Below are 21,981 nucleotides of genomic sequence, written 5' to 3'. Positions count from 1 at the left end.
TCTCTTCGTAGTCAGTACATGTAGGTCACACACTGAATACCACTGTACTTTAGAAATTTTTTTCTCCAGATGTGTTTAGCTATACAGTATTTTGTTGCTCATCTTTTATTATGTATATACTGAAATACAAGCTTATTAAAAACATTTTCCTCTGTAAGGTGTAATAAAAATATTACCTGGGGGTTTGTAACGATACTGCATTTTCCTTAAACTGATTCTCGTGGGACCATACTCGGTGTTGTTATCCCTTTCACGCAGATTTATCTGTTCAGAAAGAAGTGCATTTGCTAAACCATTCTGTCAGATCTTTGCGGTACGAGTCTAAATGACTTTCTGCTGTAATGGAACAGATCTTTGCAGTGTGTTTGTAATACTCCACAAACAGTATTTGCTGCCACACATACAAGCATGAAAAAAATGGTGTTTGTGTTACCTTCTCCCTGTAAGAATTTTGCTTTGTTTCTAGGAAAAAAAGCCCAAGCAGCCCAGCTCCAGTGGTCATGCTTGTTCAGAAACTGCGTCAGCTGCAGGTATTCTGAGCAGCACAGATCAGCATGTCTAAAATTATAACTTCTTTTTCTTACCTAACACTGTTTTCATCCTCACTTTTTTTTTCACAAACTGCTATGACCATTTTCATGAGACTGAATGTTGGTTTGCTAGTAATTATGGTTCTGCTGACCATGAGCATGTTGCACTATTTGGAATCCACTGAGATAGGCAGTAGAGCATCTGAAAAGGTTGACAGGAACTTGGAGTATTTACACAACTACTTCTGCACCTACTGCAATTTTTTAGTAGCAGTCATGCTGTTTCTCATGAATTAGCTTTTCAAAATGCATCTTATTGAAGTTTCAAAGGAATGTTGAAGTATTTAATTTCATAATCAGAAAGAAAATCACAAGGAAGTCGCAATTTGCTGGAAAAATAGAGTTGGGAAGCAAAATACTTTCCTGTGGAGTTCTGGCATATCTACAGTTTGGCTCAATCCCTGTGCTCTGTATTTGTGGACACTACCTTTATGAGAGGTTTCCAGGAGAGATCTAAATCCTCATCAGTGTCTGGATCACCAGGGGGCATCTGAGATCTTCTCTCCTGCTTTATTTTTTCAGATAAAAATTGTTCACGACGTTCAATGGATGGAATATCCCAAAATAATATTGAGCTGCAAAATAATTGCATCATGTATATTTTATAGTGTTTCGGTTTGCAGCTACATGCAATTTTCCTAACATTTTAAAGCTTGAGGTTTTTTTAACCTTTTATCTTCCAGCCTTATATGACAGTAGAGACTCTGAAAGTCAGACAAAGCCTAGATAATAAATTGCTTCTTTTGCAAATTATGAAATGTATTTCTTCATTCACACTTTCCTTAGTTTATTATACCAAAGCAGCTCGATAGTATTCATACAGCTGCTTATTGGGTGGCACCGCCTGGGTGAAATTCCTGAAGGCTGTAGCAGGTAATTTAGTAACTCAAACTAAAGATCAGTCCCAATTTTTGTGTGTACCAATTAATTTGCTGACATTCAAGGCAAATGGTCTCACTCATATTTGTCATCCCATTGGACTCTTCAGTCCTCTGATTGTTCCTTTTGTTCTACTCTGGACGTTCACCCAGAGGTTTGATATAACCAATGAAACTTTCCTCTTTGCTGACATCTCTTTCCCTTTTCTAACAGGAGTTGCTCAGGGACCTGTGCTCTTCAAGTATGACATTACAGTGACTTCCCTGTTCTTAACTTCAAAATACTTTCAATTTGGAAATTGAAAGTGAGTAGTTAACTACTCACCCTGGTGCATGAATAGGTAAAATAATTTCTTCTATGTGTATTACTTACATTACACTGCAGACTTATTAAGAACTGCATTTGCAATCTTACTTCTCATTTAATTCTTTAAAGTCTTCTCTGTTATTTGATTAGGAAAAATAACTTAGCATCATTTATAAAATTTTTCTCTCTCTGACACTCCCTTTGATCTAACTAACAAATGTATGATTGAGCCCACCCATGCAGCCTTGAAGCCTTAAGCCTTCTGACATCATAAAAGGTAAACATTTCTTTCCACTTTTTGCATTCTGCCCCCCTTGCTAGTCTTTCACACAGAATAATAATGTAACTATCATGACTATTTGGTCCACAAAAGATGAGATTCCCAAAGAGTAATTCTGCCAGCTAAGTCTCCAAATTTATATATAGTTTAAAGTGTTTCTGTAGAAATAAGCCTTAGAATCTTTTAACAGCTTTTTGTGCATGTCACACAAACAAATGTAAGTGTGGGGATTTGGCTTTCCAGACTAACACGTGTGTGATCAACACTCTTCTGAAGGGGGTATACACAGAATATAAATATATATATGCAAGGGGTTTCAGTTAATAAACTCTTAATGCCTTTACTGTAAAGGGTTTAACTGGGCAAGAATGCAAAGTGCTTGTCTTCTGCACACAGAATTTCATTCACTCAGGATATGCTGATAGGAATCCAGAAATGTGCCAGTTAAATCATGGATTTTGCCTCATAAAGCTTTTCAAAGGAAAGTGGAAGATGTCTTGTAGAGTATGTATTGTACATACCAATCAGGGGAGCAGGTTACAAGCTGCAGTTTTTTTTCATCTTTGTTTTCAGAAGTACCACCCTTTTGGTTTTCCTGAAAATAACAGTAATAATTATTACAGGGGAAGAAGATGATGAAAGACAAAAATGACACTGATATGCAAGTACTTCGACACACAAAACAGGCTACTAGAAATTAAGTCACTGTTTCTGCTTGGCTACGGTTTGAAAATCAGGGCTCATTAATTTGTAGTTATAAAATCAAGGTATTTTACAAATATGCTTCAAGTGACTGATACCAGCTTTGCCTGCTACACACCTAAAATTCTAAATTAATTTAGCAGGATAAATACTTACCTCTTTAATTTGCCATGTTTGTAACTTCTTTTATGCATCTTAACCAAAGAGCCATTAATTGAGAAATATATCTCCAACAGTTCAGTGTATTGGGAGTGAAGTGTCTTTGCCAAGTTTACACCATGGGTCATCTATCTTAAATTATCACTTGGCTAGACCTCACTGTGGGATTGTAGTGGTGCCTTCAAACGTTAATTATTAATAGTTTAGTTTGTGTATGTGGGGTTCTGCAGGTTTTATACTATTTATCATTTACCAAGTAGTTACTGGTTTATACCAAATTAATTTTAATTACTCAGAAAAATAAAGGAAAAGTGTCAGAGGTAACAAGGGATTATAGGCTAATCAAATCTAACTTCCAGTATGTAAAAAACAAACATATTTTGGCAAAAACTGTACTTATCAAGTATGTGGCAAAATGTCAGCTTTTTTTAAAGCCAGATTAGGCATACTCTAATTTTCATTCATCAGTTTGTCTGTCTGGAAACACAATGGTAGTAATGCAGGCAGGCAAAGCTGAATTAGATTCTGGATATAACTTTGAATACTTTTTCACTAATATGTAATTATAAAACTGCTGATTTTAGTAACTGTGCCATAAAAACTGCTATGTCGTGCAAAAGCTGACACATATTCCATGTTTATATAAGAAAAACTATGTCCCAGTAAGTGTTGCTAAATACTGGCAAAGTGACTCCTTTGTCAGTGTTATTTATTAAGCATAGGTCTCCTGTATCTGTTGTCCCAGATGAACACAAAAACAGCCTTCTGAGCCTAAAGTTTGATGAAAAAAACCCCACCCAAACAACAAAAACCACAACAATGTTCTGCTATCCAATCCCCTTCTTCATGCTTTACATCTGGTACCAGTTAGTGTCCATGACTATTACTGTATAAAAGAATAATGAACAGAGGGATCAGCTGACATTTGATGATATATGTGTGCCCCTTTTCTCACTTTTCTGGAAATACCGCTAAGCACTGTAGTATCTGTGAAGTCTTAATTTTTTTTCCAAAAATTTATTGATATATATTCTCCATAAACCTTTTAAAGATTTCCGTTTTCTTCTTCTTGGCCTGCTTTTCCACTGTCATTATTTTGCATTTGACTACATTTGCATTTCGAATGAATTTAGCACCATTTGCAATACTTTGATAGTAAATCAGCACCCAGTGCTCCTATACACCATAAGTATTTTGGAGCTTTAAAACCATAATGGAAAAAGTAAGTTTTGAGTAGACAGGCAGCATCTAGAAAAATTAAGGTGATTACAATAATGCCATTCTTGGGTATCCAGATATTTAGGTAATTGAAGTTATTGCTTGGAATTCTTAGTGACAGGCTAGATTGCTCATAGTACATTTTAAATATGGAAAGCTTACTATAATTTTGAATTATGCTTGTCTGTAAAGTTATGGAAATTTTTTCCAGTATTAGCAGTATTTTCCAGTATTAGGGTGAGAGCACAGCACCGTTGTAAAGCACAGTGAACACAACAAGAGGCACCAGATTATTAGTATTTACTAAATGCAGTGAGAAAGAATGAATACAAATAATTAACTCTTTAGTATTTTCTCTTGCATTTACTTAAGGATTTCTGAGGTAGTAGATTAGAAAAGCAATAAAAAGAAGAGAAGTAAATTCTTAAACTCACCTCAAAGTCACATGGTAGCCATTGTACATCTGTTGCTGGCTTTGTGTGACAGTATGGTGTGGAAGAGGCTGCACAGTGTCTCACTAGAGGTGGCTCTGTGCTACTGTACTGGACTTGCTTAGATAATGGCTAGAAATGTTTTAAGAAAAGATATCTTAGTGTGTTTTCAAAATAAAATAGTATATAAAAGAATAAAAGGTTACTTTGCATTCTGTTAACACTTTTTCATGTATTTCAGATCAGTTTATAGCACTTTTTAGGAGTCTAATACCTTCCATTTGAGAAAAAAAAAGAAAGCATCAAAAGAGGCCTTTGGATATAAAGCTCTACAAAGATTTCCATCATGCCTCCACAGATATGCAGCCTCTCCTCTTAGGGCTTTCTTCTGCTTATCCTCCTTACTGTCTTTTTCCACTGAAATAATCTCATCTTCCAAGCTACCTTTTCTCTGTTCATAGACATCTGGAATACTTTCAGTATTGTTTTCAGTAACAAACAATATCTGTATTTGACAGGCCTTGTAAGGTAAGAGTAGAGGGTGTATTTGTGCCCATTACAGAACGGACTCACTGAAACATAAGTTGCACAAAATGCAGTAAACCTTTTAAGCTGTACTAATCAGGTAGAAATTATACCATGATAATTGTGATAATGGTTCAATTGCATGAACTCATTAGGTCTCTTATCCTTTCTAGTGTCTCATTGCAAAGATTATCTACTCCCCTCTTTTGAGTCAGGATACCCTCACCTGTTTTTCCAGACATACAGATACACTGCAATATACTTAAAACAGAAACATTTACCATATTAATAGCTGTTATCTTGATTTCATAGAATCATACAATGTTAAGGGGTTGGAATGGACCTTAAAGATTATCTAGTCCCAGCCCCCCAGCCATGGACAAGGACACTTCCCACTAGACCAGGTTGCTCAAGGCCTTATCCAACCTGGCTTTGAACACTCTCAGGGTTGGGGCATCCACAGCCTCCCTGGGAAACCTGTGCCAGTGTCTCACCACCCTCACAAAGTAAATAATTTCTTCTGAATATCTATCCTAAATTTCCTCTCTTTTAATTTTTACCCATTGGTCATTGTCCTGTCACTACAGCTGTAAACCAAGAGTCCTTCTCAGATTTCCTTCTAGATTCCCTTCAGATACTGAAAGGTTGCTATGAGGCCTTCATGCAGCCTTCTCTTCTCCAGGCGGAACAGCCCCAACTTTCTCAGCTTGTCATTGTAGAGGAGGTGCTCCAGTGCTCTTATGGACTTGCTCCAACAGTTCCATGTCCTTCTCGTGTTGGGGGCACCAGAGCTGGATGCAGTGCTCAGGGTGGGATCTCACCAGAGCAGAGTGTGGGCCAGAATCCCTTCCCTTGCCCTGCTGGCCACACTGCTTTGGATGCAGCCCGGGATTCAGCTGGTGTTCTGTGCTGCCAGTGCTCACTGCTGGGGAACCCCTGTACCCCATATCCAACCATCAGCCCCAGATTTACCTCAGTCACCGCTGCTGCTCTTGGCTCACCCTCTGACGAGTCAATGATTTCATCAGCAACAGGCTTTGTACTTTCCAGCTTTTCTTCGTGTTTAGAAATGTCCCACAATACAACCTACAATGATAAATTAGTATATTACAAATTAGATTTGTATATGTGTACTAATGCACTTTTTTTTTCAAATCATGGAGGTTTGAGGGAACAGAAGAAATTCACTTTCTGCACTAGAATTTATGTAGTCTTTAAAGTATTTTCTCTTCAGCTTGATGCAATCAGAAAAAAGGTTACATTTGTCTCTAAAAACAAGTCTTTATGACTTGACTTATTTATCAGTACTACAAAGGGGCATTGTACAGGAAAGGGTCAGCTATGGAATAACCAGGCATAGCTTCAGTCCAGGATAAAAGAGCTTCAAGACTCTGTGACATCTGTCTTCTGTTTGTCTATGTGTTACTATGGATGTTGAGTACATCTCTTCACCCTTATTTTTATACTGGAAGAAAATACAGAAACATGCAATTTTATTTTTAAAGGTCGAAAAACCTGTCCATCGACACAGCCACCAGCAATGATATTTGGATCACTTGGGCTGAACTGAAAGCAGCAAATGTCTTCAGGAGCCTTCAACACCAACTAGAGAGAAGAAAAACAAGATAGTTGAGAAATAGTCACACCATTTGTTTGTTCTCATGTTTTTTAAATACTTGGCATATTTAAAAGTCATGATTAAATACCTGGAGGCAGAGAGGGTCAAACAAACTCCAGAGAAGTATAACTGACTCGTGTAGCAATGATTTATTAGAAAGGTTAACTTGTTCTTCATCCAAAGGCTGCTCTCTTGCTGACAGTGCTATAATCCCTAATCAAAAGAGAAAATAAATTTTCTCAAAAGAGACAATTCAAGTTTCAACACATTGATAATTATCCTAAATGACTTATATTTATACCTTCTGAATACAGTGAAAAAAACCCACCAAGCAGGAAAGAAACCCCACACAAACCAACCAGGTATATTTCTTTTTTTTCAGATCAGCTTTGAGGAGACTATTTTTGTTACTTAACATCAGGTTATTTTAAAATGAGTCATAGAACATATGCATCAGGATAAAACTCCTCTTTTTTTGCTCGTGCTCCTCAATGGTGTAATACTGCACCTGAAATGATGTGAGAGGCCTATAGTCCTGGCCACCCACCATGAAAACAAATCTTTGTAACCCAATTCATTTTCTTACCCAGGCTGCAGTGTTGGCTAGTAGTATGCTGGGAGCTGGGGCATTTTTATAGAACTTAATTGTGCCTTTAGGTCTGGCTGTGCAGAGCAGTGATGCACAGCAGGGAGCAGGAGTTGACATTTCGTGTGTCTCGTGATGCTCCCTGGCACTCGGCAGAGCCGTGTCCTGCTGTGGCTGTGACATGCCAGGCATGGGCACAAGCACAGTGGTATGCAGGGCCATCTGAAGAGTCTGGCACGAGAGCCCTGCCTAAATGAGCCTCATGGGGGGAAATTTCTCTCACCTATAATCTCTACTTACACATTAGGGTAAAGACTTGGCTCGGCCCATATGAATTCTACAAAGAATTTTTCTCATTTTCCATTTTGCCTCAAATTTGCAATTCAAACAGGGATATTAAATCAATTTTGATTTCCTTTTAAATTTGAAAGCTGATGATTTTATGAAAGATACATATTTTATAGCTGTCATACAATACCCATCATTGAAAACTCAAATCAGTACTGTAACTGCATTACCATAAATGGTTGGATGCCAGCGAACGCAGCTAATGGTTCTGTTCTTGAGATACTGCACATCTGTAAATGATTGGTATTCTTTAAGATAAACATCTGGCTTGCCTTCTTCTTGGTCTTTTGCTAGGGCCTTCCAGTCATCAAAAAAAACGTTCATAATTTCATTTTGCTGCAGTGCAATTTCCACTCTGTTTTGTGAAAAGAACAGTTAAGACTTCAGTAATCCAGATGTGACTACTCAATAGTAAAATTACAAATATTTCTGTAAAGAGGTAACTTCTGTTTTTCACAAAATTATGATCACATTAGTTAAAAAATCAAGTATCAATTCCTCAGTGATGTACCACTGCAAGGAAACAATCTTCCATTTAAACAGAAATAGTTACTGTATCAAGAATTTAACTCTGGTTCCTTGTGGACCAAGTACAGAGCAATGGTCCAATTCTTTGTGCAAAACATGTCATTAAGTAGGATTTGTCCCACTTAATGGGACTTGGCTAAAGGTATCATGGGTAGGACAGCACCTTTGCTCACTGCACAGCTGTCTGCTTAACTGGGTAGTGTTTGAAAGATCAGCTTTGCAGTTTATTTGAAAAGATGTATCACTATCAACTTTAGCATTTCTGACATCAATTTAAAGCAACATTCATATCTATATAGCATAGACTTCATGGTTATTTTCATATAAACAAGTATTAAGTTATTTTTGTTAATTTTATAACAAAGGAAAACATATATAGAAACAAAAAATAAAATTGGTATTTGACTAGACCAATGATCCATTCAGACAGGAGTACTTGCTTGTATTCTGCATTATTTCAGGTAGTCTTCAAATGCAATAACTCTGCAATAATTCTGCAATAATTTTACCTTAAATGTACTGCTGTAAGAAAATTTTTCAGCGTCTCAGATGACAGAATCTCTGCTTTTGCTTCATTTGACAACTGCCTTGGATAATACTGCGTGGATGCATTTTTTGGATAGGTCCTACCCAATTGGAATAAATTTGAATGTAAGTATAGAAAACATTTCAAAGACAGAAACCTATGTAATGTATAAAATCAAAATATATAGTTTTTCTAGATGCTTTTTAGAAAATATTTAAGAAAAAAGATGCATCCAATTTTGTTCTATTAATCAGTGTGTAACTGAGTAACTCCAGAATTTTAGTTAAGAAACAGTGCATAGCTTAATAAATAAGCTGATAAATGTTTTCTCATACTTACCATTTTGTCTGAGTACTAGTTTCTCTTACTTTTGGAACCATTTGCACCCCCACATCCCTTTCAAGCATTTTAATACTGAAAGTATCATCTTCATAGGCCGTGCATTCAGCATAGCTCTCTTTTTCATCTGCAGCATTCTTGTCAGTAAATGTAATGGGTGCACCAAACTTCCTGCGAACTCGAGAGATCTTGTACTTAATCTGGAAAAGATACATTTCCATGGCTAGCAGAAAAGAAAGTTTTTGGAAAGTTCATTCTTTAAAATGGCTGCATTCATATAATTGTAGAATTAGTTCCATTAACAATTTCTGCTTTAAGCTTACTCATATTTCTGCATTTTGAAATTCTGACGTGCTCTTATAAATAATCTACATATGTAATAGAAGAGAGGTTTGTATTTGTAAAATTAGAAGTTGTAGAATTTTTGGATTACTGCTAGTAGGACAAGAGAATTACATTTTCTAATTCATCCAGTATCAAAACTGCACATTAATTTAAAGGATTGATTTACAGAAAACCTTATGTAATACTGAATTAGGCTTCCAAGACCTAATTTTCAGCTCTTCCCTCTTGGTGGAATTCTCAGCTTTGGGAGAGGTATTTCAACTTCCTCTGCAGTGCCTAGGGTGAGAAAAGTACTCTGAAGAAGATGCAGAAAAGTTCAGAGGAGTTTTCTTATGTTGAGAAGGGGGAAGGGACATGTCTTGATTTCTGCCCACAAAGAGAAGTAGGCACTTGATTTTGGGCAGTAGAGAGGTATTACTTTGTCTTGGTTTCATATCCAGGTATTTTTCCCAGCACTTCCCACAGAATTGGAAAGCAAAGTAAGCTAAAAATACTTTTGAGTGAACCTTGCCAATAATGCAGAACGCAGAATATGGAATTCTTGGACTGTGCGTGTATTAAACTGAATGACTGTGAAATAGCTTTAGGGCAATCAGACATCTTTTTAGGTGTATGCAAGATGTTCAGTTGCTGAGAACTGTCAAAACTTAGCCAGTCTTCCCTGAAGAGGGACTTAGGTACTGAGTAAAAATCACTCATGGACAGTTAGATACTTGGAGATGCCCCACACATCACCAAATAGGTGACAGCTGTGAGCGGATCTCGGTTTTGGACACGTAATCTTCTCTCTCTCTATAAATATATATAATCTGTAGATGTAATTAATCAAATGTAGATGTAATTAAATATGTCCTTCTGTAAAGTCAGCTTGTAATAACTGTGGATACTTAAAGACTGTTGCATGCTACTTAAATGCCATTCATATACTAGAACTGTTCCCTGAGCTTCATGGAAACAGAGCAATGACTCCCATTGTCATCTGGCCACTTGGTAAATGAGCAAAAAGTGGCAGAGGTGCCAGTGATCAAAGATGATCAGGACTTCTGACCTTAAACCTTAAAAAGTAGTTATGTGCAAGGTAGTGATACATGCCTAATTTGCAAGAATTAAAGAGAGCAGAGTTCAAAATAAAAGTTTCTGCAGCACTTTCAGCATTTGTTAAAAGTTTAGCTATTTTCACTCCATTAGTTTTCTTGAAAGACCTCAAGAAAAACTAGGATTGCAGCTTCCAATTTCCTGACTTGTTGTTTTTTTTAAGGAACTTAAAATAAACATAGGCGGTTTATATTTATTTTATTGACTAACATCTGTTGATTCTGACCTTTGTATCCCTTTCTTTAACAGATTCTTCTTCAACTTCCTTTTCGCTGCCAAGGGAAACCCAAGGTTTGTGGACTTCCACAGTTTCCTCTATGTTTTCTTCTTCTGTTTCTTCTCTTTCTTCTGCAGCTGCTAAAGACTGTGATATCAAACAGTGAGAAATGGTACTTTTTCAAAAATTTGTTACTGAAATGTAAGTATTAACCAGAAACCCATGTTTCAGTCTTACTCACACATTCTTTACTTTTGTCTCAGTGCAGTGATTCTGGGTATGCTGTGCCCCTGAGCAGGACTGGCTTAGGTCCTGTTCATTTGTGCATTAGAATTTTCCAATAATAGTTAATATTTAACTACTAAAGAGAGACTGTTGTCTTGAAAGCAATCATTTTATATAAAAAGAATTTATAGTGATTTTTTTCCATTACGCCCTCTAGCCTGGAACTACATTTTACTTTTGTTAATTTTTGCTTCTCCTGATTCCCTTATGCTGGATGGCAAACTCATATTGAAAAGTTGTATAACCTTTCTACAAATATTCTCCTACAGTGCAGTGTACAAGTTCTATTTATCTAGAGCTATTTAGAACTCAAGAATATTTTCATGATTTGAAGAATATATTAACAGATATTATGAAAAATAAGTATAATACTTCTTTGAAAACTCTATATATTTATTTTCTGTTATTTTTATGTCTGAGAAAACTGATTATTGGCAGAGAAAATGAATACTTATGATAAAAATTCAGCAGTGGGGGTTATACTGGCCTCCTGAAGTAAAATGCAAAAACTTAATTTAGCCCTACTCAGAATAAAATATATATTTTACAGTGATACACGTATTTTTCCATGATCAGCTTAACCATTAGAGAAATACTGGGTGCTTAACAATACCATTCCAGACATCTTTGTTTGAGACTAGATTCTGTAGTATTTATAGATAGAACAATGCTCTGGTATACTTGGATTTTACCTTTAGAAAGTTTTCCTTGGCTTCTTCTGAAGCAACAATATAAAAGTTCTCTCCATATTGGAAGCTTGGATCAAAAACTACCAAGAGTTCTTCCCCTGGATATTCCTATTTTAATGAAAAAAAAATAGTGGAAAACTGAAACCAAATAATACTCAAAACAAACATAAGGTTGTGACTGAAAAAGCCACCATGAATTTAGTATGTTAGGTTAATTTTGTATTCTTAGTGGAGAATTCCATGTGCCAATTGAAAGGAATAGATGGGGTTTATTTTGTAATAAAAATAAGTCTGGGACAAAACTAATCTTTCATACAGACAATTAAACAGAAAATAAACTGTTTTAATGATTCTCCATAAATAGGCCATGAATTAGGGGGAGCCAAATATATCAAGATCTGTCAGCTCACTGAATCAAAACTAATATATGTTACTTTTAGCATATTTTCAATCTGAAGTTAGTTAAAAAAAATGCATGCAAGCCATGAGAAACTTTGAGTCAACAACAGTCCATGACCTCTAGCACTCAGATATTACAGCATCAGTGTGTTTACACAGAGTCAAGCAAGAACACACCCACTCTTCAAAAGAATGGACACTGAGAGCATAAGTCTTAAAGTGAGAATGAAATATGCTACATACTAGGATAACTTTTTTGAAAGGGTGGAAATCAGAAGATTTAGCTCTTGTTTTCAGGTCTTGAATTATGTCCTCTTTTTTAATACACTTGAAATAATTTTCTTCTGTGACATCTTCATCAGCTCGGCAATTAAAAATTTCTTGGGTCTTTGCAGTCAAAAGCAAAGGAAAGATTTCTGGGTGGCCTTTGAAAAAAAGCAAAATTGCATGATAACTTTGGAATGTTGTTTAAACATGCACATATACTTTGATAATTCTATGTCTTTACTGTTTCTAGCATAATGCCTTTGAATCTCTCAGCTTTGTTTTTGGTATTTTGGAAGGCATGAAATACAAATTAAATTTACTTTATTAATCTTTGAAAATACTCTACCCATTTTGCACATAATGAATATGATTTCCCTGGTATGGGGGGCTTTTTTTCTTCTTGATGAACAGGCTATTAACAACTTCAGTGAAAAAATTTTAATAGGTTGGTTTTAATATATTAAGGGCAAAACTGCATGGTTCTGACTTAAGAAAGCCTTTGAATAAATACCCTGTGGTCCTTCCTTGTAGGGCAGCACCATATTAAGCCAAATCTAGGTGAGACTTCTCTCAAGTAAGGATGCTTTTCTGATTTTGGACTTCCATCTTGCTCTCATTGAGTTCAGAGAGCAGGGGTGACTATTTCTCACTAATGGAATGAGACTAAAGCAAGCTCGCTGAGATTAAAGTAATGTATTTATTTTCAGTCCTACTGGAGAATATATAGCTGTTGTTTTCTACACACATGATGTCTGATAGGTTCATTCGTATTAACTCAGAACAAGATACTTCTTATCTTTGTGCTAGCACGGGTATCTTGACTGGTTTGGGGGAGGCTGGATGCAGTTAGGTGACCTGTCAGCTGTGCTCTGCAAACACTCAATCTGAGGATAACATGCTGTGCTTCTTATTGTGTGTGCCAGCTGTATGTGAGTAAGACAACGTGTTTAATGCTGGTCTTTCTCACGTTACATCTTCTATCTCCAGCTTGCATTACAGCTCTAAGGGGCTAAGATCACTCTAGGCCTAGCTAGTTGAATCCTGTCCCTGAGACTCCTCCTTTGCTAGACTGCCCTGCTAGCAGACTCATGCTCCGTCTCAGCTGCCCTAGTAAGAGCATTCCTCATGAAGGCCACTACATTTTTGCCTGAGCAGGTTAGCAGATGTTCATCTCTTTGGTGAACTGGAAACTAAAAGACTTAGGGATGTGTATACTGTTTTACTGTACTGAAATGTGCTGGCTGTTGTGATAATAGCTGATACTTTGTATCTTTGTTTCAGTCTCTTTTCTTACTTTAAATTACTTAGTATATAATCTTAATTCCTGGCACCTGTGGAGCTTTTCCCCTTTGTGCACGCCTTGAAGAGAAGCTGACATACCTAAAATGATGATTGTGACCAGCTGTGTCAGCATGTTTTGAGAAGTCATCTCTAATCTAAGCCAACAAGGACTAACAAAACGATAAATCCTCCTTAATCTCTGCATAATCCTATCGCATAATACATTATGTTTGATTAATCTGACATTTATCCTTTAAAATCTTTCAGTGCTGCAACTCCACTGCATCTGCTCTGCCATAGTCATCACTAAAATTAATGGCATGCCTGATGTTTCTGGTGCATGCTACACTGTTCCAAGTATGGATTACTTAGTGTCCACTACTTCTTTCATAGCCTATACAATCTGTACCATGCACAGGCCGTTAGTTCACTTTCATCACGAGCTGTAATCAATATTGCATGATTTTCCTTTTTGATATCTTGGAGATTTCCAGGATTTCTGTGTGGATGCTTCCAAAAAATACAGAATCATAGGGATGTTGATTGAGAAAGACCTCCAAGTCATCTGGTCCAAACTCACTGTTGCTAACACCAGGCCTCAAAAATCCCAGCCAGGAGTAATGGTAGTTTTAGACATTATTGTTTGTAACAATAAGTTTTTATGATGCTGTTTTTTAAATGCTGAATCATGTGTACAGCCTTGTGCACAAATGCTAATGCTGAAAAAAATCCTTTTAAAGAGATGTAGGTTTCATTGCCAAATGAAACAATACAAGCATGCATTAAAGTTAAGCGAGAATACAATGGACATCACTACAAGAGGAAACAGAGTAAGATACTCTGAGTACATTTTTTTTCAACTCTCTATTGTTATAAGCCCAAGCTAAAAACAAAGCAATGATCAGAATTAAAATTACACCTTTCAGTCTAAAGAACTAAAATTCTATATTGCAGAATATGATTTTTAACAGAATCTATAAGGAGCAGATATTGGAGTTCTTACATTATAAACATTTTTATTGAATGCTCTTTTCCAGTAAAAAGTGTGTAACATCTGATCATAGGCTTCACATTGTTTTTCTATTTGTAAATTGTACCTGTACTATTTGTAACAGTCAGCAGCTCTTAGTGCTAGGAGAAAAGACCAAGAACCTCTAAGGAAGAAGTAAAGAACACTTGCAGGCCTAAGGAGTGTGTGCACGGTGTTTAAATCCTGCACAGGCAGAGTTTGCTCACACCAGTGTTGTTTTCCTGCTTTCAGCAACATGTTCCTAGCAGTAGTTTAGCTGGTAGAGCTCTAACCTTATTTGCCAGTAGGTGGAGGTACACGTCTCTCTTACTAACTATCTCCTGCAACACTGAAGACATGTTTTTAAAGTACCACTTTAATCATTGGAGGGATCATTTTTTGTGCATTTTCATTAACTGCAGCTTAGCCATTTTGGTGATGCTAACCAGAGAACAATTTTCACCTAGTGCTTATAGGATAAAGAAGGAAAACAAGTGATTTACAGTTTCTTTCAGAATTACCTAGTTTGTGTCTTCCTTGTTTGCCACTCTGTTTTAGCTTTTGACAATAAAAGCTGTACTGTTACAAGCCAATTAATAAGATAATTCTTTGCACTGTTCCTGTAAACCATAGATAAATTTTACTTTGATATCAATTTAAGTTATATCTGAGGGATAATTGCAAAAATCGGGTTAGAAGAAAAATACAACCAGAAATATGGAAAATAACAAAGTATTGGAAATCATTCAGTCTCTAAGAAAAAAGAATATATTTAAATTTGGATAACTGCATATTTTTAGCTCTTAACTATGGCCATGCTTAAAACTGAACTTTACTTGAACATAAGCCTAATTGTGACTTTTAAATGGTTAATTTTTTTCCCCTACAAAAAAAAAAAAAAAAAAAGAGAGATGCTAATTGATATGTATTGGTATCTATGATTAAGAACCACAAGTGGTATGCTAGAATAATCTTCTAATGAAATTTAAGAATGGTTTCACATATATCAAAGATTAATTAATTATATAAAAAAAGTTATGTTCTTCTCTCAATTGTTAAACTATTTCCAAATGCAAATATTTTGCACCCTATAATTCTGTTATGATGCTTATTTCCCCCTATCCCAACTCCTGTCAAAACAAGAAAAAAACATTTCTAAAACCCATAACTGTTTCCTGCTGCACTGCCTGCTACTCAGAGAGACACTATAGTTACTGTGATAGCTGCATTTCTAAATAGTTTCTATTTTTTCCCATTCATTAAAAAAATATTTTCTTTTTATTCCCTGCATTAGTAACACTAAAGCTTCAAAATGCTTTGAGTATTTCACAACTACTACTTAAAAGCTCAGTCTTCATAGCACTTACCTATACTGGCCATAGAAAGATCAACTTCATCCTTTTTACCTGAAATATAATGACATGATGTTATCAGTAGTGTTGGTTACAGAACTATAAAGAGTAATTTTACCTCTCTCAGTTATTTATATAAAATAGCATATTCTAATTGATCTCATGTTTTTTTAATGCATGGGGCCAAAATAATGAAGGTAGATCTCATGGGAGCCCAGGTTGCTGTTTGTTTCATTGTTGCTGTACCTTACATACCAAGATGTCTTTCTTTTTCATGATTCCTTAGCTTTGTTTTACCTTTTGGTTTCTTTGCCGCTGTTTTTGAACCTTTCAGGGTGGTCTTGCTGGATTTGAGATTTTTTGGCATTTTTGCAGATTTCTCTAGAGAAAGATATGTATTATTAATAATTTTAAATAGACAACAGAATGCACCATGTATGAGTAAAAATTTTGTTCATGACTTTATGTAGCTTATCATTATAATAATATTTTCATATGCAGCTAAAAGTACATTTCATAGTTTTAAATCATAAGCTGTATTTTCATATCATGTGTAATAGATGGAAAATCCTCTTTTGCCCAGGCTGTTTTAAAATGAACACTAATTGTCCAAAATAGAGGCAGGTTGAATTAGCATAGAGGTTTCCCTTACTGAAAGCTAAGCATCTGAGAGAAAGTGGGAAGAGCATGGGTGAAAATTCAACAGTTATAAATGTTTGTCCCAATGTTTGTAAGTGTAAACCATTACTCAGCTGCACAAAGCATTTCATTTGCAGTTTATTTTTCAGTGTAGCTCTGTGGAGGACAAACTCGGGAAGAAGATGTATGCCTGATTAAATGTAGCAACCACGCAGCAGGAGACGATGTTGTATAGCAGGCTGCTTGTATTTCATTTGCTCTTCTTCATCCCAATATCTGGAGAAAGGATTAGAACAGAAGGGCAGGAAAGACTCAGTTCCACAGCAAGAAGAAATGCGGTTCAGCCTGCCCGCTGCTCAGGCTGGACAGCACCATCATGTGGGAGGTGCTCACACAGCAGCCGACGGGACAACTAAATCTGGATGGCCCAAATTCTCTCAGCAATGTTACAATTGTTTGATGCTAATATTGAAGAGCCAGAGGTGTTCAGATGGGATGAGGACAATGGGGCTCTCACGTTGTTTGTATCCTCCCTCTCCATGTTCACACTTTTAAGATTGTAAACTGACTGGGAGAGGAATCAAAAGTCTAGAGAGCACCTACATTTTTTGGGTGCTATTACAATTTCACCAGTAATGAGAGGAAAGTAGATGCAGACAGGACAGAAAGAGATGGCACCTTCAGGAACGCTGGCATGACATAACTATTTCTGATGATCTTTTACAGGAGCTACAGCCCATCTTCCTGTGCACATGAACAGCACGTTTACTGTCAAGATGCTTAAGGTAAAAAGTGAGTTTATAAAATAAATGTTCTATCTTGAGAGTTTCCTCATGAACAGCCTAAAAATAGGGAGTGCTTAAACAAACATGCTGTGGCCTGTGCATTTGCAATTTCAGTGGCATACCCAGTCTGAGAAACAGTGATTTACTGTTTTGTGACACAGTTCTCAAATACTCCAGAAGCAAGCAATATGATCTTAGCTTCTCATCTAAATTTTAGCATGGAGATGGCCACTGATGGAAAGATACAGATCATGGATTATAGCCTGATAGAATAGCTAAGGTTTGGGATACATGTTGGCCTCCCATGAACTCAAGGTAAATTTCGGTGTTGGCTTTAATGTGAGCAGTCTGACACTCTTATAACAGTTATGCATATTTCTTTTTCACTCCAGTCAAAGTAGAAAAATATACTCTATAAATCCTCAGTCTCTTTTCTGGATCATACTAGGTCTTGCAGATCACAGGGGGCAGGCTGCGTCCATGGCAGGTTAGTGTATTTCTCTCTTGTTTAATCTCTCCTGATTATGGCAAATGCACTCCCCTTCATTAATCTGTCTGAAGAACAGTAGCAATTTAATCTTCTTCTTCTTCCAAAAAACAATGTTGATACCAATGCAAAGAAAATTAATGTTTCAGAATTCTGAAACTTTTGCTATGCATGGGATGATGTTTTTAAACCTCACTCCCCCCCAAAATTATATATAATGAATCTAAGGAGAAAGTTGGGAATTTTTTCTGCCCTCCTTCTCACAATCTTTTTGTCAAATACAGGCGTAGAAACACTGTTAATATAGTTCCATGTAAGCCACTATGTTTTCATATATATATATATATATATATATATATATATATATATATATATATATATATGTATGTATTTTTATATATTTTCATAGATAAGTATAATCTTTCAAAGGAGCTTATACACTATGCTTAGCTTATAGTTCTGAAACACTCAGGCCTACCTCACTGAGTGTATATCAACTTAGGTGGTCAAAAGAGACTAATTTTTCCCTATTTAAAAAGGAAAGCTGTTTCTTATCTATCTTCTTGTATATTTTACATATAAAGATTGCAACCCATTTTGTAAATGGGTTCTGTGACTATTCTAGTTTGAAACCAACATTTATGCCTCTGTGTAAGAGAGACAGCTCTCCAGGATAGGAGGGGAGGGCAGCTGTGGTAGAAATCAGTTGAAGGATGATATAAACCATCTCATGTATATTCCAGTCATAATGTCTTAATTCACCATTTCCTAATTATGCAACAAAGCTAGTTTGGAAATTATCAGTGAGTTCCTCTGAGTATCCTAATCTCTAAGTCACATGAATGGAGGAAACACTGAGAAGGGTGACATAAGTCACATCCTATGTTTAGTAAAATAACTTGCAAATAAAACCAGCTCTTTCCTTTCAAAAGATTTCAAGGATATTTTACCTACAAAAACAGTCAAAACTCTTGAAAATGGTGTCCCAGTAATCAGTTCCTCCTCCTTCACTGAGAGGAGGAGGTGCAGAGGTAGTTGCAGCACTACAGAGAGAAGGGCCGTGGTGGTGAAGCTGGTGTCAGTGCCTGGTGCATGTATGTGCATCTGTTAATGCAAAAGTGCCCCTGTTTCAGGGTTGCAGATGAACAGAGCAGTCTGGGACTGCTGGTGCTTCCCTCTGGGATGCACAGGCCCTCCCAGCCGGAAAGCAGATAGAAAATGACAGCTTATCCTCCTCTACCATATCCCCAGCACTGTATCGCCTGCCCCACCATCCTCCTGTGGCCAAGTGATTGTCAGGGCTCAGGAAACAGGGAGGGCCTGCAGAGAAAGAGAAGGCAGAGCTTCCAGAAGCTTCTACAGAAGCATAACCAGGCCCACAGCCATTCACAAAGCCTAGATGCAAAGCTGGTTTTTACACAGATATATGATAATCTCCAGGTGTTCCCTTCAAGAAACACACACACACCAAACGTTCAAATATGTATTGAGGAGAAGCCTTTTGTACCTCACCTCTTCCAAAAAAGTATAACAGAACAAAAGTACCAATATGTAAGTTAAAAGCCACTATTTTCAGTAGTTACCTCTTCGTTTCTGGGGGGGGGGGTGTTTGCTTTTTTCCCCCTAAGTTTTTATACAAAATAGTAAATGCTATCAAGAAAGCCATGCAAAAATCATTCTATATTAGTGGACTGTCTGAAAATGTGACCAAAATGATGAATTTTTATATCTATTGTTAGCTCCTATTCTCTTAGGGGTATTTCTATACTGCTTATTTTAAAAGGACTTGTCAAGGCACTCACAAATGTATTATGCCTTTCCATTATGTTTATAAAAATTCATGATTCTATGATTGAAAAGAGGTTGGAAACAACATTTAAATTAACAGAATTTGAAAATTTTAAGAGTGCAAAACCTATATGAAATTATAGCTTTTGAAAATCAATTGTGATAAATATTGCCATGTATTTTATTTTTAGAAAGTAAGTAATATTTAGGTTTCATTAATTATATTCAGTCTATTTTTTTAGCAGCTTTTCAGTGGAACACAGTGTTACATTACGTAATTGCTAAAATCTGGGTAAATATTTGATGACTTTGTTTGCCATTTTATAGCCTAGTTTGTTTACAGATTGGTCTAATATTTTGAACATTAAGCTCAAGAGAAAAAAATAAGATCAGAGTGTTCTCCTAATCATTTAATGTACTGAAACATTTACAGCTAAAAACAAATCCGTGAAGTTGCTAGGTACTGCAAAAGGCATAAACTAATTAGCTATCAATTCTGCAAAAGATGCCACCTGATTTTGGGACACAGAATGATTCATTAGTTGCCTAATTGAATGATTTAAGGTCATGTTGTGTGCATTACTATTTCAGGACTGTAATTTACTATAATTTGGAATGACAGAAGAATGGGATGCGTGTCCATTTTACAAAAGCACTACAAGGAAAGGATCAAAACCATGTGCTAATTGCTTTTTTTTTTTTGTATCACTAGCAAGCTAAAACCCATTTCTGTTGGTAAACATTCCGGAACTTGTTAAAAATACCATCTTGAAAATTACTTTGTCTCTCCAGAATTTCACATGCAATGTTACCTTTAATTAAATTTATTCTATTTTGCTCTACACAAAGAGCAAACAATACAAAATTAAAAATTATTATTAATTATTGTGCACACTTGGACACAATTTCACTTTAAAAGTTGTAGGGAGTAAAGCTGAAGTTTTGGCAACTGCCAAATCATTTCAGCATATAAATAGTTCAATTTGAATGTACCTGGTTTCACACTTACAACTTTTCATTAAATCAGGCTTACTTGAACCTGGTGTTGCTTTTGTTGTTTGATAGAAACCAGTAGGTGTAGTTACAGTATCTGGGATGGTAAGTATAATATGTGTAAAGTTAGGTTAAGAAATAATAAGAAAGCCATAAGAGAACAAAATGGAAAACTTCATTAGTATGTTGGCTAATACTGTGTTCTGACTCTCGCCTTTCTTTTACTCAAAGCGAAATTGATTAAAATTGGAGAAGGTATAACAAGGATGATTGATGATATGGAACATATTTTTGTACTGGGAATAAACTAGGATTATTTTTAGCCTGAAAATATGATAGAAGTCAGTGAAATCACAAGAGACATGGAGAAAGTGACCAGGAGATGCTGATTCATGGTCCTAACACGAGATCGAGCTGGCATCACATGAGCTTATGGATGTGGAACAAACAACTGGGAACAAACAACAGGACTGCAGAAGTGTTTCATTGCACAATAAGTGTGTGAATTTCAAAATATACTGCCTGTGGACAGGAGAGCTGCCAGAAGCACACAGAATGTAACAGGACAAACTGACAGATGAAAAATTGAGGGCTACTAAAAATAATGATAATACATCTGGCTGTAGAAATTGAACCACAAATAAAAAAAAAAAAAAAAAAAAAAAAAAGGAGTGGAAATATGACTTTGCTATTATCTTACCCGGACAGAACTTCTGGTATGAGGCAGTACAGCTGGTTTCGGTAATATATTAAAATATTGTAACTATTGGGTTGGTACTTAAAAAGTTACTAAGTATGACATACAAGTTGTCATAACATGGTCCTGCCAGGAACCAAACAGTAACATATGTTACACTGTCGTGACTTTTGAAACAGAAATGCTATATTGTGAAAATTTACATTAGATCAGACTTCTTTAAGCAGAGGTAAGAAAAATAACCATCTCGTCTCCGAGCTGCGAGATCTGGGTGCCTGTACAGGACCCCGTGCGGGGCAGCGAGGGCGGCGCCGCCTCGGGCCCGCTGGCCGTGCCGCGGGCAGGGGCGGCGGGGGCGGCTCGGCCGCAGGGGCAGTCGCGGGCTCCGCGCCGGCGGCTGTGCCCTGCCGGCTGCTGCCCGAGGGCTCGGGGGTCGGGCATGTCGCGCCGCTCCCACAGCGCGGCCGGGTCCCCTCCGTGCCCTTTGTCCCCTACCTGCGCGGCCCCGGCCCGGCGCGGCCCCGGCGGCGCGGTCGTCATGGCGACGGGGCCAGCGGTGATTGACGGCTCGGACAGGCAATCAGCGCCCTGCTCTGCAAACCCGCCCCCGCGGCGGCA

At 36.8% G+C, this 21,981-nt stretch overlaps 1 protein-coding gene across 2 annotated transcripts in view; it reads right to left on the bottom strand.

The window, feature by feature from the left end:
• DNAI3 (dynein axonemal intermediate chain 3) overlaps window positions 1-21,936 on the bottom strand; it is a 32,782-nt gene extending 10,846 nt beyond the window's left edge. For both annotated transcript variants that reach the window (XM_038144109.1, XM_038144110.1), the window contains exons 1-16: window positions 21,859-21,936; window positions 16,272-16,355; window positions 15,990-16,028; window positions 12,309-12,490; window positions 11,670-11,774; window positions 10,702-10,839; window positions 9,036-9,235; window positions 8,680-8,796; window positions 7,813-7,997; window positions 6,797-6,921; window positions 6,606-6,695; window positions 6,063-6,176; window positions 4,569-4,697; window positions 2,577-2,650; window positions 1,018-1,165; window positions 177-264 (exon numbers count right to left, since the gene is read on the bottom strand). In XM_038144109.1, coding sequence (XP_038000037.1) covers window positions 177-264; window positions 1,018-1,165; window positions 2,577-2,650; window positions 4,569-4,697; window positions 6,063-6,176; window positions 6,606-6,695; window positions 6,797-6,921; window positions 7,813-7,997; window positions 8,680-8,796; window positions 9,036-9,235; window positions 10,702-10,839; window positions 11,670-11,774; window positions 12,309-12,490; window positions 15,990-16,028; window positions 16,272-16,341 — 1,804 coding nt within the window. In that variant the 5' untranslated portion in view covers window positions 16,342-16,355; window positions 21,859-21,936. The remainder of the gene's footprint in view (window positions 1-176; window positions 265-1,017; window positions 1,166-2,576; window positions 2,651-4,568; window positions 4,698-6,062; window positions 6,177-6,605; window positions 6,696-6,796; window positions 6,922-7,812; window positions 7,998-8,679; window positions 8,797-9,035; window positions 9,236-10,701; window positions 10,840-11,669; window positions 11,775-12,308; window positions 12,491-15,989; window positions 16,029-16,271; window positions 16,356-21,858) is intronic.
• Between the last annotated feature and the right edge of the window lie 45 nt (window positions 21,937-21,981).

The sequence above is a fragment of the Motacilla alba genome, chromosome 8 (genome assembly GCF_015832195.1).
Source record: "Motacilla alba alba isolate MOTALB_02 chromosome 8, Motacilla_alba_V1.0_pri, whole genome shotgun sequence".
Taxonomy (NCBI): domain Eukaryota; kingdom Metazoa; phylum Chordata; class Aves; order Passeriformes; family Motacillidae; genus Motacilla; species Motacilla alba.
Note: the sequence above shows the minus strand (reverse complement) of the source record. Positions and strands in the feature narration are given on the sequence as shown.